Here is a 15,262-nt window from a genome sequence, read left to right as displayed (position 1 = left end):
CTCAATAATTTTCAAATATTTTAGGAACCTTCTTAACCAGACAACTTCTTATACAACTACTGAACAAGCCACATACTCAGCTTTCATTATCGACAACGCTACACAAGCTTATTTTTTGTTGTTCCATGAGTTGACATTGCGCCATTTAGCAAAATCTATAGGCAGATGTAAATTTTTTTATCATCAAGGTCCCTTGCCCAATCTACATCTGTGTAACTTTTCAGGCTCATCTTTGTCCTTAAAAACATATATAATAATCTAATGTCCCTTTGAGACATCTTAATATCTTCTTTACCGCTTTCCAATGTCTTGATTTTGGATTTAACTAAAAATGACTAAGTCAACAACATAGTTGATATCATAACGTGCACACAATATAATATATATTAAACTACTAATGTCATTGCCATATGATTTTTTCTTCATATCGACTCTTTCCTCAAGAGTCTTGGGACACATATTTTTGCTCAAAATAGTATTTTCCGCTACAAGTATTCGTTCAATGTTGCAATCTGACATATTGAAGTGTTATAATATTTTAGTAATATAAGCCTCTTGAGATAAACCAAAGAGCTTTTTTGATCGATCTCTTATGATCTTTACTTCTAAGATGCACTCAGTTTTTCCTATATCTATTATGTCAAATTATGATGAAAGTCATGTTTTGACTTCTATTACAGACTTTATGTCACTTACAGCTATTAACATATCATCAATATATAATGATAAGGTGACAAACTTTTTTTTCTTTCTTATGTAAACACAATGATCCTTATTGATCATTTTGAAACTATAAAATAAAATGACTTCATTAAATATTATATTTCATTGTCTTGACATTTGCTTTAGACGATTTATAGAATTTTTAAGTCTATATATCTTGGCCTTTAGCAATGTAACATTCTAGTTGTATCATATAGATTTCCTCATTAAGATTACCATTAAGAAAAATCTATTTTTACATTCATCTAATGTAATTTCAAGTCAAAATATGCTACTATAACTAAAATGACACGAATTGATATAAATTTCATAATATAAGAGAATGCCTCTTCAAATTATTGGTGCAGGAAGCATCCGACGATTGAACCTAAGTTTTGATAATGACAAAGGGTTCAAAGTTAAGGTTATTTGTGGTCTAACGTATTTGAATGAGTTTTCAGGAAAGTCCTAAGTGTATTTAGGCAAAAGTCCTAGCTGCGGTTAGGCAGGTGGAAAATCCTAGAGGGTGATAACCTTAAGTCCTAGGGGATGGTAACCCTAAGCGGAAAGTCTTGGCGGGTCGAGGACTTCGGGCGAAAATCCTAGAGTCGGGGACTCTAGGTGGAAAGTCCTAGTGGTCGAGTACCAAGTGAAAAGACTGGACGAGTCGTAGAGCGAACGTCCAGCTGAATGTCCTGGAGTCTCGGGCGCTGAGCAAAAGTCCAGTCGGTCTGGAGGACCGGTCTGACAACAGGTAAACTCTCCTGAGTGGAGTAGGTGAGGACGCGTTCCCCAATGAGGGAACAGTTGGCATCGGTTCGACCTATGATTTTTAGATAAGAATTAAAATCAGAACCGGACAGTCCGGAGATTGTCAAAATGACTTATTATTTCTTATATATTATTGTGCTAAACTCTTTTGCAGGATATAGTTTGTATTTTGAACTAACACATCTTGTAAGGAGTGAAAAAGCCTTAAAGCCTCGGATGAACAGTACCCAATGCACCCTCCATGGAGCTTGGAGGCGCCTCGGGTGCGGTGCTTGAAAAGTCTGCACAGCAGAGCTGGAGGCGCCCTCGACGCTAGGTGGAGGGCACCCTCCATGATGCTTCGAGGCGCCCTCGGGCGGATAAGCAGCGGGCAGTGCAGAGCTTATCCACGCGCGATTGACTCGAGGCTTGAGGGCGTCCTCCATACGTTTGGAGGCGCCCTCAACAACCTACTTAAGGCAGATTCGAGCAGCAGCTTCTACAGAACTCGAAATCACAATCTTCCTTCCGTGCTTTGCTCAAAGAACGATCCGATAAAGCTGTAACAAGACTCTGACGACCAGAAGCTTCAAGTTTACTGTTTTTCTGTTATCGGTATAATTTTTATTACTACTTTAAATATTGTAAAGAATTTTTGAACTTATAGTGGTTGTCCACCGAAAGCAATCAACGATCGTGGGTCTTGGAGTAGGAGTCGCCACAGGCTCCGAACCAAGTAAATCTTGGTGTTTGTGTTTTCTATTGTTTCTTTTATTTCCACTGCGCATTTACTCAATAGTTCTAAAAACGAAGTAAAAGCCACGAGCGCTATTCACCCCTCCCAACCTCTAGTGCTTTCGATCCTACAATTGGTATCAGAGCGAGGTCATTTCGAATTGGTGAAATTACAATTCAAGTAATTTTTTTCATGGTAATTTTAGATTTTTTCGGAGTCAATCGAAATCGATAAAATTGATGCCTTTTGATTTGTTTTATAGATCGAGTTTTTTTTGTTTCTCGAAGTCGGTACAACCACCACTCGAGTTCTTATTATTCTTACTCCTGCACTACTAAATCCAAGACTAATCTTGGAATCTATGCTGTTTTTTCTTGTATGCATGAGGTTTCCTCTTAAATGTCCCATCAAGAAGGTTATAGCACAGCTCGCCCACCTCTCTTTTCCAGCGAAGACTTTGTTAGAGTGTATACTAAAAGTCTAGTTTTTTGTATAAACATATAAGAATTACACTGGTCAAATGTCTGCATTTATATGTTAAATGTAGTTGTTCAATTAATTTATATTGTAGATAATATGGTGTGTGATGTCACACACAGAAGATCATGTTATCAATTCCTTATAAATTATAAACAGTAGCTCACGACTAAGATGGAAATGAACAAACCATTGGAGTAGTCGTAGTGTAATTTGATATTAGTTTATCTTAACTATAAAATTACACTAGTACACTCTTAGTGTATTGAGCTGGACCATTTAAGGTAAGTTCTTTTTATACTGACTGAATAAAAGAACAAGACCTTTGTTATTATGGAAGTGTGTGCTCTTAATCCTGATATAATAACAAACACATATATCTAGTATTTATTTCTTTGACTTATCAATGGGTGAGATTTAGTTCGATAAATCAAGAGACCCGATAAATTGGGAAATGATATTATTTATAGTGTGTTGTTGATTATAGAAGGAAACTGTGTCCTAATAATCTAGGTTGATGATGTCCCCAAGAGGAGCTCATAAGGATTGTCATGTAAACCCTGCAGGTGGACTTAGTCCGACATGATAATGAAGTTGAGCGGTACTACTCTTGGAGCTAGATATTAATTAAGTGAGTTGTCAGTAACTCATTTAATTAGTGGACATTTTATATCTTAAACACAGGAAGACTAATACACTCATAATAAGAAGGAGCCCAAAATGTAATTTGGGATTGGTGCGGTAGTTCAATAATAATTCTTTAGTGGTATGAATTATTATTAATGAAATTAAGTTGGGTGTTCGGGGCAAACACGGGAAGCTTAATTTCATCGAAAGACCAAAACCAATTCCTTCTCTCGGTTCCTATAGTAACATCTTATTTATAAAGTATTATACTCACTCATACCCACCTTCTTACCCATCCTTATGTGGCCAGCCAAGCCAAGCTTGGAGCCCAAGCAAGGGCCGCCCAAGACATGGCTTGGATGGGTTGAAGTGTGGCCGACCCTAGCTTGAGTCCAAGCTTAGGTGGTCGACCACAATAAAATTAAAAGGATTTTATTTTTAAAAATTTTTCTTATATGGATTCCATGGTTTTAAAAGAAAGTTTAAAATTTAAATCTTTCCTTTTATAGCTTTCTATAAAAGATTAAGTGAAAGGTTTGATATCTTTCCTTATTTGTAGTTGAAAGGAAGATTTTAATTTTTGATCAAAGTTTTCTTTTTTTTTAACCATCCTCATGATTTAAAAGAGATTTTTAAAATTAAATCTTTCTTTTTATAGTTTCTACAAAAGATTAAGAAAAGATTTGATATCTTTCCTTATTTGTAGATTGAGAGGAAGATTTTAATTTTAAAGATAATTTTCCTTTTTTGAAATCATCCACATGTTTTAATAGAGAGATTTTAATTTATAAAATTTTCTTTTAGAACCACCATGAAGGGAAAATTAATAGAGAAATTTTTTATTTTAAAAATTTCCGGACACAAATTAGGAAGTTTTAATTTTGTGTTTAAAACTTTCTTTGCTTGGATGATCAAGAGGTGGCCGGCCACATTAAGTTTGAAAGGGAAATTTTTTATTAAACTTTCCTTTCATCGGCTAAGAGAATAAGGAAGTTTTTTTATAAAACTTTCCTTATTTGCCAAGATCAAGGAATATAAAAGAGAGGGTAGAGGTGTCTCACCTCATAACCTATGTTCTAGTTTTCCTCTCTTCTATTTCCTTGGTTGGTGGTCGGCCCTTCACATCCTCTCCCTCTCCTATTCTTCTTCCTTGGCCGGCGGCATCTTCATCTCAAGGAGCTTGGTTGGTGGCCAGATCTTGCTTAAGGAAGAAGGAGAGATAAGAGGTCTTGTTTCTTAGTATCCCTTGGAGCTTGGTGGTGGCCGAACCTCATATTCGCTTGGAGTTCTTGTGGTGGCCGAAACTTGCTTGGAGAAGAAGGTAGCTTGGGTGGTTCTCATCTCGGTAGATCGTCACCCACATAATGTCCGAGATAAGAAGAGAAATACGGTAGAAGATCAAGAGGTTGTTTTTTACAAAGAAATGTATAACTAGTAATTCTATTTCGCATCATACTAGTTTTCTTTGTATACTTTTTGAAATACCAAACACAAGAGACATATGATTCTAGGTTTCCAATTTGTGATTCGAGTTTATGTTTTTTTTGTTTTCCGAATTTGCGATTCGATTGTTCTATTTGGTTAAACCTAGGGTTATATAAGGAAATTAAATATTTGATTTCTTTAAAAGGCTTTGTCTAGGCGGTGGTGAATGATCTCATACTCAAGAAGGCCTAGTATCTCGCCATGCAGTCCTGGAAGCCAATTTTAGAAATTAATATTTAATTGAATTTATAACATGGGTGGATTTGGATTAATAATGTTAAATATCGTTTGCGATTCAAGTCTAAACCATTAAGAACAGATAAGTTAAATTTGGAATCAATAATGTTAAGTACCGTTTGCGATTCCTAATTTAATTTCTAAAGAACACAATAGGTTGTTAGTAAAGGTTCAGGACTTGTACAAAATTTTTGTACAGGGGAACCGGTATGATATTCCGCATAACAACCAACAGATTTCGGCTACTGGAAGGGCCGAATGGAGTTATATCTCCAAACTTAATTCGAAATGTGGATGATCATCAAAACTGACATCTCACCCCCACTCGACGGCACGGGAAACCAATATCATGCGAGAACTGGGATGCAAGTATAATAAAGAAGGTCGAGGCCAACGCCAAAGCAACATGTACTCTTCAATGCGACCTAACCAAAGAAGAACTTAACCGAGTCGGCCCATTCTCAAGCGTGAAAGAACTATGGAAGAAGCTAATCAAGCTGCACGAAGGGACCTCCAATACGAAAGTAAGTAAGCGCGATTTAATTTTAAATAAATTATATAACATAAAATTGCAGGATGATGAATTGACAAGTCAATTGCACGCACACATCCAATACCTCCTCAACGGCCTCCACACGATCGGACAGAAGGTGGAGAATCGAAACGTAATAAGGTACACACTAAACACTTTTCTGAGGAATACGTTGTGGGCATCAATGGTAGACGCCTACAAAGTATCCAAGGATTTGTGGTTAATTAAATTAGATGAATTATTTTCCAAATTTGAATTGCACGAACAAACTAATGCACGTCCGGCCAAGAAAGGTATTGTGTTGATTGCAGGTACAAGTAAGGCAAAGGAGGCTAGAAAGAAGCATTAGATTGAACCCGAGTCCGAAGATGAACTGAACTCAGAAGATGACGACGACGAGATAGTAGCCGAACTCGTCAACCTAGTACGCAAACTCTACAAAAAGAAGAAGGGATTCACAAAGAAGGACATCAAAAGGGTGATTCAGTCCAAGAAGGTACAATCAAGTCCGAAAGTGAAGTTCGAGGTAACCTGCTATGGCTGCAACCAAAAGGGGCACGTCCAAGCTAACTGTCCAAACCAAAAGGAAGCAAAGAAGCAAAGGAAGAAGAAAGCACTGCAAGCAATGCGGGATGAGTCTTCCTCAGAAGATTTCGACGAAGAGCTTGAACAGACGAGTTTCCTTGCACTTACGGCTCGGGAACAAATCAATGAATTGAAAACCAAGAGCGAATCAGAAGCCGAGTCCGAGAAAAGCCACGGATCCATATCCATTTCCGAATGCCCTAACCCCATTGTAAGAAGTTCATTGCATAATTTAGTTAATTATCTAATGCGTAAGTTATCTAAATCTAATGTCCGAATCAAATCACTTCAAAAGGAGATAACAACCCTTAAAGAAGTGACTAGCCCTAGCTCCTTGACTGACCTTGTTCAGACTGGAACCTCAACTCAAGTCCAAAAACTTGAGGAAGAGAATTCTAGCCTGAAAAATCAAGTCAAGGAACTAAAGGACACATTGGAACGGTTCACTTTGGGTTCCAAGTATCTTGATCTGATTCTTGGAAAATAGAGAGTCGTCTACAACCGATCCGGACTTAGATTTAATGCTAAACGAAAATACAAGTCTTATTTATCAATTATAAATAGAACAAATATAAAAGTAATCCAAGCATGGGTTCCCAAGTCGAATTTGGTTAATCAAGTTGGACTTGGACAATATCGGGTCCCCAAGGATCAAATCCATTACCTTGATAGACCTTATCAAGGCTATAATCTAGGGGGAGCCAATAGAAAAACCATCTTTATTTATAAATAGAATTGTTTGATGCTTGTCTTATTGCCTTTATTATACATGCTTATATTTGGCTAGTTAAGAACCTAGGCGTGATTTACATTTGACTAATTAGACCTAGGGGTTTCAAAAAGAAAAATTAAATATCCAATTTCTTTGAAAGACTTTGTCTAGAAGTGGTGGATGATCTCATACTCAAGAAGGTCTAGTGCCTCGCCACAGTTTGGAAGCCAATCTTTGAAATGAATATTTAAATTGACTAATTAAAAAACCTGAGTTTAACTCAAATATAACTCAATCCTTATATAATAACCTAAATCAAAAATAAAATTAACCATTTCATAAAAACCTATAAGGTTCTCTGTTTGATAATTTAGAAAAGGGTGAGATGAACTTAGGTAAAACTTTAGATTAATCAATTAATAAATCTAATTAATCTAATTAATAAAACTGATTAAATTAATCTGATTAACCCAATTAACCTAATCAATTAATAAATTTAATTAATTAACCTAGTCAACTAATAAATCTAATTAATCTAATAAATTAATAATTAATTAATTAATCTAGTAATCAAATAATTAATAAATTAATCTAATATTCAATTAATCAAAACAATTAATAACTCTTATTAAAACAAATCAATTCAAGTCAAATTAAATTTAAATTTAACTTACTTAAATCAATTCAATTTAATTTAACCTACTTAATTTTCTTAATTAATTTAACTTAACTAATTTAATTTCAAATTAATATAACTTAACTCAACTAAACCTATTTAAAATTAACTTAAAATTACTTTAAAGATTAAATCTAACTTAAAATCAAACTTAAGCTTAATTAAAAACAAATAAAATAAAATAAATAAAATAAAAACATCTTAGGGCGCCTCCCGAAGGTACCTCTAAATGAAAGGAGGCACCCTCGGGAGCGACGGGAATTTTCTCGTCAAAAGCTATGGAGGGCGCCTCCCACCGATAGGAGGTGCCTCCCATAACGCATTGAGGGCGCCCTCAACACCGATTTTTCCAGCGAATAGAGACTCTTCTATCCGCGTTTTTTCACGATTCTAGTCACGCCGAGGCACCCTTTCAGCCCGACCTTCTCCCCTTCAACCCCATTAACACCTCGAGATGCCTCCTAAGTATACCTTATTTCATTATACTGCTTCTGTATTTATTTTTTGTGCATTTTTTTTATGTGTGCATGTATAAAAATAGGAAAAGATGGAACATAGACTCTGCTGCTAGTAGTACCCCATCCACCGATACTAGATTCCCTACCGAGCGACATATGCTAGAGTTCATTAGGCATACATTTTCTCCATTAAAGTGTAGATATTTGAGTAAATCCTTTTTTGATAAATATTGTACTCCTATTACCTAGATGATTGAGCATTGCCAGCTAGATAAGATGGTTTACTTTAGCCATGCGGTTAATCATGACTTGTGTGCTCAGTTTTATAACAACCTAGATAGAGTAGATGATCTGACTTACTTCACCAGAGTTGATGGAAAGGATTTTCAATTTTCTCCCACCCTCTTATGCACTAGTCTAAGACTTAGGCCATCCACATGTTCATTTTTGTGTTATCCTAGTAGGAATTTATCATTTGGTGAACCCTACTCCCATATTATCTTAGATATTATCTATATGTATCTTTTTGGGGAGGACAGATCACCTGTAGTGACTGACTTCAGGTTACTCTTGTTGATGTGGTTAGCACTAACGATCTAACTCAAGTTTTGATGAATGGAAAAGTAGGTTAAGTTAGTTTCATATTGATCTAACACTTCTACGAAGTGTACAGGAGAAGCCCAGACGGGTCGACAGGCTAATCTGACGTCTGGCACGAAGTCCATATAGGTCGATGGGCTGACCTGATAGTTGGCACAAAGCTCAGACGGGTCGATGGGCTGACCGGACATCTGACACGAAGTCCAGCTAGGTTGATGGGCTGACCTGATAGCTGGCACGAAGTCCAGATGAGTCGAAGGGCTGATCGGATGTCTGGCAGGTAAGTTGAGGCAAGTCACTGGGGGGGAGTGACTATGAGGACGCGTTCCCGGGAAGGGAACATTAGACGTCGATCCAACTTAGATCCGTTTCAAAAATCTAAGTTGAGATCGTGACTAGATTCCGGTCTCGAGGATACGACATCTAATTAATATTCTGCTTGTTAATTATAACTATTCTAACACTTTGTTTTACAGGGTAATATAAATTGCACTTTGTCTCGGACTAACTATTTCTTGCAGGAGAATGACTTCCTGGAGAAAAAGTGGTCTGGGTACCTGGAAGGGATCCAAGTGCCCGGAAGGGATCCGGGCGCCCGGAGTGCAAAAATTATCTCCAATGCACGTCGCAACTTGAAGCGCTCTGGTTGGATGGGATACGTCACACTTCAGGCTCCTGGAAGGGATTCGGATGCCCGAGTTGTCTGTATTCTTTCTTTAAATCAACTGTACTTTCTATTTGTAAAACAATTATTTGAATTGCTAGTGGATTGCCCAACGAAAGCACTCAACGAGTGCGGACCTTGGAGTAGGAGTCGACCAAGGCTCCGAACAAAGTAAAAAATAAAAAAGGTTCATGTTAGCATTATACTTTTTCGTTCTCGATTTTTTCGCTACTTACTCTGCGATAATTCTTTCCGATCGATATTCACCCCCCTTTATCGAATTACACGATCCAACAAATTTCTCTTAGGGTCCAGGACTATATCTTGTATCGGGTCCTGACTGCCTGCATTTTGCCGATCGTGTCTCGGAACATTTCGACAATGCGATCTTCTCACTCCTTTTTGTATACCCTCCGTCAGCATTTAGATATAGATATAGCATTGCATATGTTTCATAACATTATACGTGCATCCGGTCTTATCATTAGACTCAAAGTCCACATGTCCTATTGTCATATCTTAACATATATTTTTTTGACCTTAGAGATAGGCATGACCCAGGGGAGGGTTACTTCCCTTAGTCCGTATGACGAGTTCGGTCAGCGTCAGTTAGCTTTAGTGCATATAGACATTACCGCTCAGGAGGTCCTAGCCTGGAGAGGTGGGTCGCAGCTAGCCGCTCCAGTCGAGGATGAGTTTTTTGCTCCACTTGAGGACACTGCTCCAGTTGAGGGAGCCGCTCTAGCCGCGGGAGATGAGTTTTATGTCCCAACCGAGGGAGAGGAGTGGTTAGAGCTTACGGATTCAGAGATCTTTGGGCATCCTCCTTCTCCGACACAACCTCGACCTCGACCCAACCCTCGACTTCACTGCCTGTCGAAGATCGATTCACTCATCTCGAGGAGTCCTCCGCGCAGTTACAACGGTCTTTCTCGGATGGTTTCAGCGCACTTTGGGGGGAGATGACTGCTCTTCGGGATGACATGACTACCAGACTTGAGCAAATCCTTCAGACTCTGCGGGATCCTGAGCGACCACTACCATCACCTACTGACGATGATCAGACTATATACATTCCTATGCATTGTATATAATTGACATGTTATCTATAGATAGTTTGTTTTGATTTGTTTGATGAACATGCTTAATAAGACTAGGATTTTTTAGTTTTCAAAAATGCTTTCAAATTTTTTTTTAACTTCTAGGAAAAATATTTTTAAATACCAATTTTATTAGTATTTCAAAATTTGGACTTAACGTAGGTATCTATCCCCTAGAAAGTCTGTACCCCTAGGTTTCAGCCGAGCATCTCACAAGCACACTAAGATTACTTTACTTGTGTACACTTAGAATGGTATGAGATGCATAGGGTACTGCCTGGACTTCAGAATGCTTATGTCTGTATATCAATATAAGTCCGAGCATTAAATGTCAAATTCATATTAATCAAATTAAGTTGTCCATACTTAGTCAAACTAACTGGAACACTTACTTGATTTGACTAATCAAGTGAAAATTATTATCTCATGATAAATAGCTAGTAACTAAAGGTTATACATTTATCTGAAAATAGATTTTTTTTGTTACTTATGCTAGAACTCTAGGACTTAATTTTTTTTTTTTATAATTTTTAGCTTACATTAATCAACGGAGTGAAAGAATGATTTTTAAATTAAGTCAAGCTATATTTTTAAATTAAAAGTTTGTTTTAAACCTTCAGTTTTTTTTACTTAAATAAATATTATTTTTAAGTTTAATGTTTAAAAAATGATTTGTTTGGTGTTAGAATAAAATTATTATTATTATTTTTTGTTAAAATGAAATTTAAACCCTCATCACATAAGAATCTCTTATCACCGCATTGTAGTCTGTGAGATCTGATGTCTGTCCCTTCGGATGGATTTAGTGGTTAGTACATGAGGTGTTGTCACCAATGAAGTCTGGGTTTGAATCTCGACAAAGCCGAGGTAAATGTCTTCCTTATGTGCTAGTCACTATTCCAAAGGCTAGTAGCCACCCATGATTTATCTCCTCCGTGTTGACCCTGAGACGAATTGACAGGGGTACTGAAGATGAATGTATTCATCTTTTTGCCACCAATGAGATCTGATGTCTACGTACTTGTCAAAGAATATTATTGTTTTTAGTCTCGATTTTGCAAATCCATATAATTTTTTGATTTTCAAGTCAAAAAATCTCAAATCAGTTGACAAAGTAAATTAACTAGGTCCAGATAGACTAATCGAGCCAATCAGAGAGCTAGTTAGAGGTAGATCAATCCAATTATATTAGATGGGTTAATCAGTGCATTATTCAATCAAAATTCATCTTAGACATCTCAAAAACATTTAAATCAAGTTCAAAATCCTCTTCACAACTATCTGAATATAACGATACATAAATTGAGATATTTAAAATTAGAATATTAAAATTTATTATACTGCATAATAATAAATAGGTATATGTTTTTATAAATATAAAATTTAGGCATGAAATTTGAGAATTTAAGCAAGTTGCGATTAAGTAAATTGTCAAAAAACCAATATGCAATTTAATTTCGAGGCAAGAAATTTTCAGGCGATTTAATCCATTACTCCCCCACTTTGAAGGGTCGCCCAACGGCTAATCCTTTTGGGCACCGGGCGTCGTCAGCCGTTGGATTAAAAAGATCCGAAACAGAGGAGTCGACCGTTGGAGCACGATCCTTTTAAAACTGAAACTCTCGCGGAAGCCGATCAACAGTAGTAAGGTCGATTCGAAATCACAGACGAGGAGCAGACTGGAGAAAGCGAGAAAGAGGGAGGATCTGGTTTCTTCTCCTTCTCCGGCATCTCTCTGAGTCCAACTGTGGCGTATAATCCGAGAGCGGAAGGGGTAGGGGAGTCCAAGGCGGCTCGCCTCCACTCGTTTCTCTCCTCCGTCTTCGCGAGTCTCTTTCGACAAAGAAACGAAGGAGAAGAAGGCATCGCCGAAGAGGGGGATCTCATGGCTTCCAAGCGTCAGGCGTTGGTGTTGCCGCAGAAGAAAGGTATTGTTTCATAAAGATGTGGGATTCGGGTTTAATGAATCCCTTTTTCTCAGTTATCATGCTTCTTTTGGGGGCGGACTATGTAGATCACGCTACTATATGGTAAAGATCTCTTCTTCGGCGAATTTAAACTTAATCTTAATCAAGACCGTTGTGGATTTGATTTGGTCATCTGCGACCTTTCTCTCAACAAATTGGTGCCATTTCATTTCCAAATTTAGGATAGATATTTTGTTTTCATGTTTTTTTATGTATAATTTCTGGTCAAGATGATGTCTGAAATGTGTCAAAATTTCCTGTTTTTCTTATAATAAGTCTTTCTCACTTCTCATTTTCTTGATGTTGGTCGTTGATTTTTGATATTTTCTTATGCATTTGCCCACAAATCAAGGTTCGTAGTGTTTCTTTTTTTATTTGTCTTTGATTTTTGTAATGCATTTGCCCACAACCAACGGTTCACAGATTAATAGCTTCTTTGGGATTCAATTATCTCAGGTGGGATTCCACCTATGGGGAAGCAGAAAGTTGTCGCTGTGGCAGCAGATGCGAAGAATCGCCGAGCCCTAGAAGACATCGGCAATCAAGTTAATGCCAGAGTTGTTGAAGGGTAGGATCACCTGTGCTTTCCCTTTCTTTCTACTCAAACTTCATCTTACTAAATTATTGGGAATTTCTCATGTCATCAGGAGGATAGAAACCCAGGTCAATCGTCCCATTACTCGGTAGTTCAATCAAAACTTTACTCTTTTTGCTAACTTAACTAATATGTTCCCTTCACTTCCTGTGCTAATCGCTTTGTATCAAATATCGTTTAGAAGTTTTGGGGCTCAGCTTCTTGCAAATGAACAAAATGCTGCTGCTGTAAACAAGGTGTATAATAAATCTTTGCTCTGTTCATTCCTTTTTAGCAAGATATGTACCGATAACTAATCTGCAAAAAAAAAAAAAAAAAATGCAATTGCAGAAATCTGTAACCACTCAGTCTGATCAAGCAGATGTTAAAGTTTGTGCAAAACCAGCTAAGAAGGTCGCAGCGAAAAGAAAGGAGAAAAAGAACGTGGAGATCATTGTGATAAGCCCTGACTCTAATGAGGAAAAGAAATATGAAGCTGGCATGGTAGGTATCACCCGCAAGTCTTCCAGAAAGAAAGCTACTTCTCTTACTTCTGTGCTGACGGCTCGAAGCAAGGTAAAAGATCAAAATTATTAAGCATGCCCACTATGTATCCTACGTTTTCAATCTATGTTAGATTGTTTTCTCTTGCTGAAGGTTGCTTGTGAGCTCTCTGACAAGCTGAAAGAATTGGTTGTTGACATCGATGCATCTGACAAAGAGAATCAGTTGGCTGCTGTTGATTATGTAGAGGATATATACAAGTACTACAAATCCGTCGAGGTACCCCATTGTCCAGTGACTCTCAAATTTATTAGAACTCTTATAGATCTTCGATAGTCCTTCTTGATACTCTTGATACAGCATTCATTCAGGCCTTGCGACTACATGGATTCCCAAGTGGAGATCAACGTAAAGATGCGAGCTATTCTTGTTGATTGGTTAATAGAAGTGCACGATAAGTTTGTGCTGATGCCGGAGACTCTCTACTTGACATCGTATATAATTGACCTATATCTTTCGACGGAGATGACTCCGAGGAACGAACTGCAGCTTGTCGGGGTGTCCGCCATGCTCATTGCTAGCAAATACGAAGAACTCTGGGCGCCGGAGGTATGCAAACTAGCAAAGGGATGAATCATTCTTACGGAATTTTAAACTTAAATCAGCACTGGTTGGTTGCAGGTCAGTGATTTCATCTGCATAGCTGATAGAACTTACACCAGAGAACAGATCCTTAGAATGGAGAAGCGAATTCTGGATAAGCTTCAATGGAACCTCACTGTCCCAACGCCATATGTGTTTCTTGTGAGGTTTGTGAAGGCTGCAGAATGTGACACTGAGGTGAGAGCTTGACACCGTGAATCATGAACAGTGTGCATATCCAGACACTAATCTATGAAATTTAAATCGCAGATGAACAACATGGTGTTCTTTTTTGCCGAGCTAGCTTTGGTACAATACTCGTTGGTTACCCACTGCCCGTCAATGGTGGCTGCTGCATCTGTATTTGCAGCTCGGTGCACTCTAAAGAAGAGCCCTCTTTGGACAGAAACACTCAAGTTCCACACAGGCTTCTCCGAGCAACAATTGCTGTATGTGTGATAATTGTTGATACATCGCAGTACGCTAACTTGACAAAGAATTAACGATTGTACTGCTGATGCTTGCAGGGACTGCACCCAAATTTTAGTCAACTCGCATGCGTCGGCTGCAGCTGAGGGGAAGCTCAAGGTGGCATATAAGAAGTATTCTCATGAACATTTTGGAGCTGTGGCGTTGTATCCCCCCGCTACCGAAATGATGGAGGAGTTGACGACATCAAAGACAGTGCCTTGAAGCTGAATGATATTACTAACTTTATTTAACTTCTTTTGTTTTTCATCTGTTTGGTTTGTGAGTATGATATGCTTCATGTTCTTAATGAAAGAGTCTGATTTCTGCTGGGGGCTGTTATATTTTGTGTTGGTCCTCATATAGTTTCTTTACTCAGGACATGGTGTTGTTTACTCGTACATTGTAATGTGGCAAACAGCATTGACCTGAACTACTTGATCATGTTTTGGCCACGGCTCTAATTTTTTTGTGTTTAGAGTTTTTGTACAGCAGCATGACTTACATGGTCAAGAACCTTTAATTGTGTTGTATATTACAAAAGTTGTAGGGCAATATGTAGATCGCTTCATTTGAAGATAGATAGTTCTAAGTTACAATCCAATATGCCGCCTATGTTAGTGGTTATTTGTTAATGTATATAGTGTGCTTTGGGCTATCCAATTTATTAATTATTATATATGCAATGCAAATTTTTTATATTTGAATTTCTCTATATGTACGTGTACTTTTTTATATGTACAAGTTTTTAAAAGGTTTATATTTA

General features: G+C 37.6%; 1 protein-coding gene across 1 annotated transcript; it reads left to right on the top strand.

The window, feature by feature from the left end:
* The first annotated feature begins 11,984 nt into the window (after window positions 1-11,984).
* LOC122053009 (G2/mitotic-specific cyclin S13-7-like) lies at window positions 11,985-15,066 on the top strand. The gene is made up of 10 exons (XM_042614825.1): window positions 11,985-12,269; window positions 12,765-12,876; window positions 12,956-12,991; window positions 13,085-13,139; window positions 13,234-13,458; window positions 13,540-13,665; window positions 13,747-13,995; window positions 14,068-14,226; window positions 14,299-14,477; window positions 14,556-15,066. The coding sequence occupies exons 1-10, from the start codon at window positions 12,227-12,229 to the stop codon at window positions 14,719-14,721; spliced, it is 1,350 nt and encodes a 449-aa protein (XP_042470759.1). The 5' UTR covers window positions 11,985-12,226; the 3' UTR covers window positions 14,722-15,066.
* The last annotated feature ends 196 nt before the right edge of the window (window positions 15,067-15,262 follow it).

Source organism: Zingiber officinale, chromosome 3A (genome assembly GCF_018446385.1).
Source record: "Zingiber officinale cultivar Zhangliang chromosome 3A, Zo_v1.1, whole genome shotgun sequence".
NCBI classification, from domain to species: Eukaryota; Viridiplantae; Streptophyta; class Magnoliopsida; order Zingiberales; family Zingiberaceae; genus Zingiber; species Zingiber officinale.
This window is presented reverse-complemented; position numbering and strand designations above follow the sequence as displayed.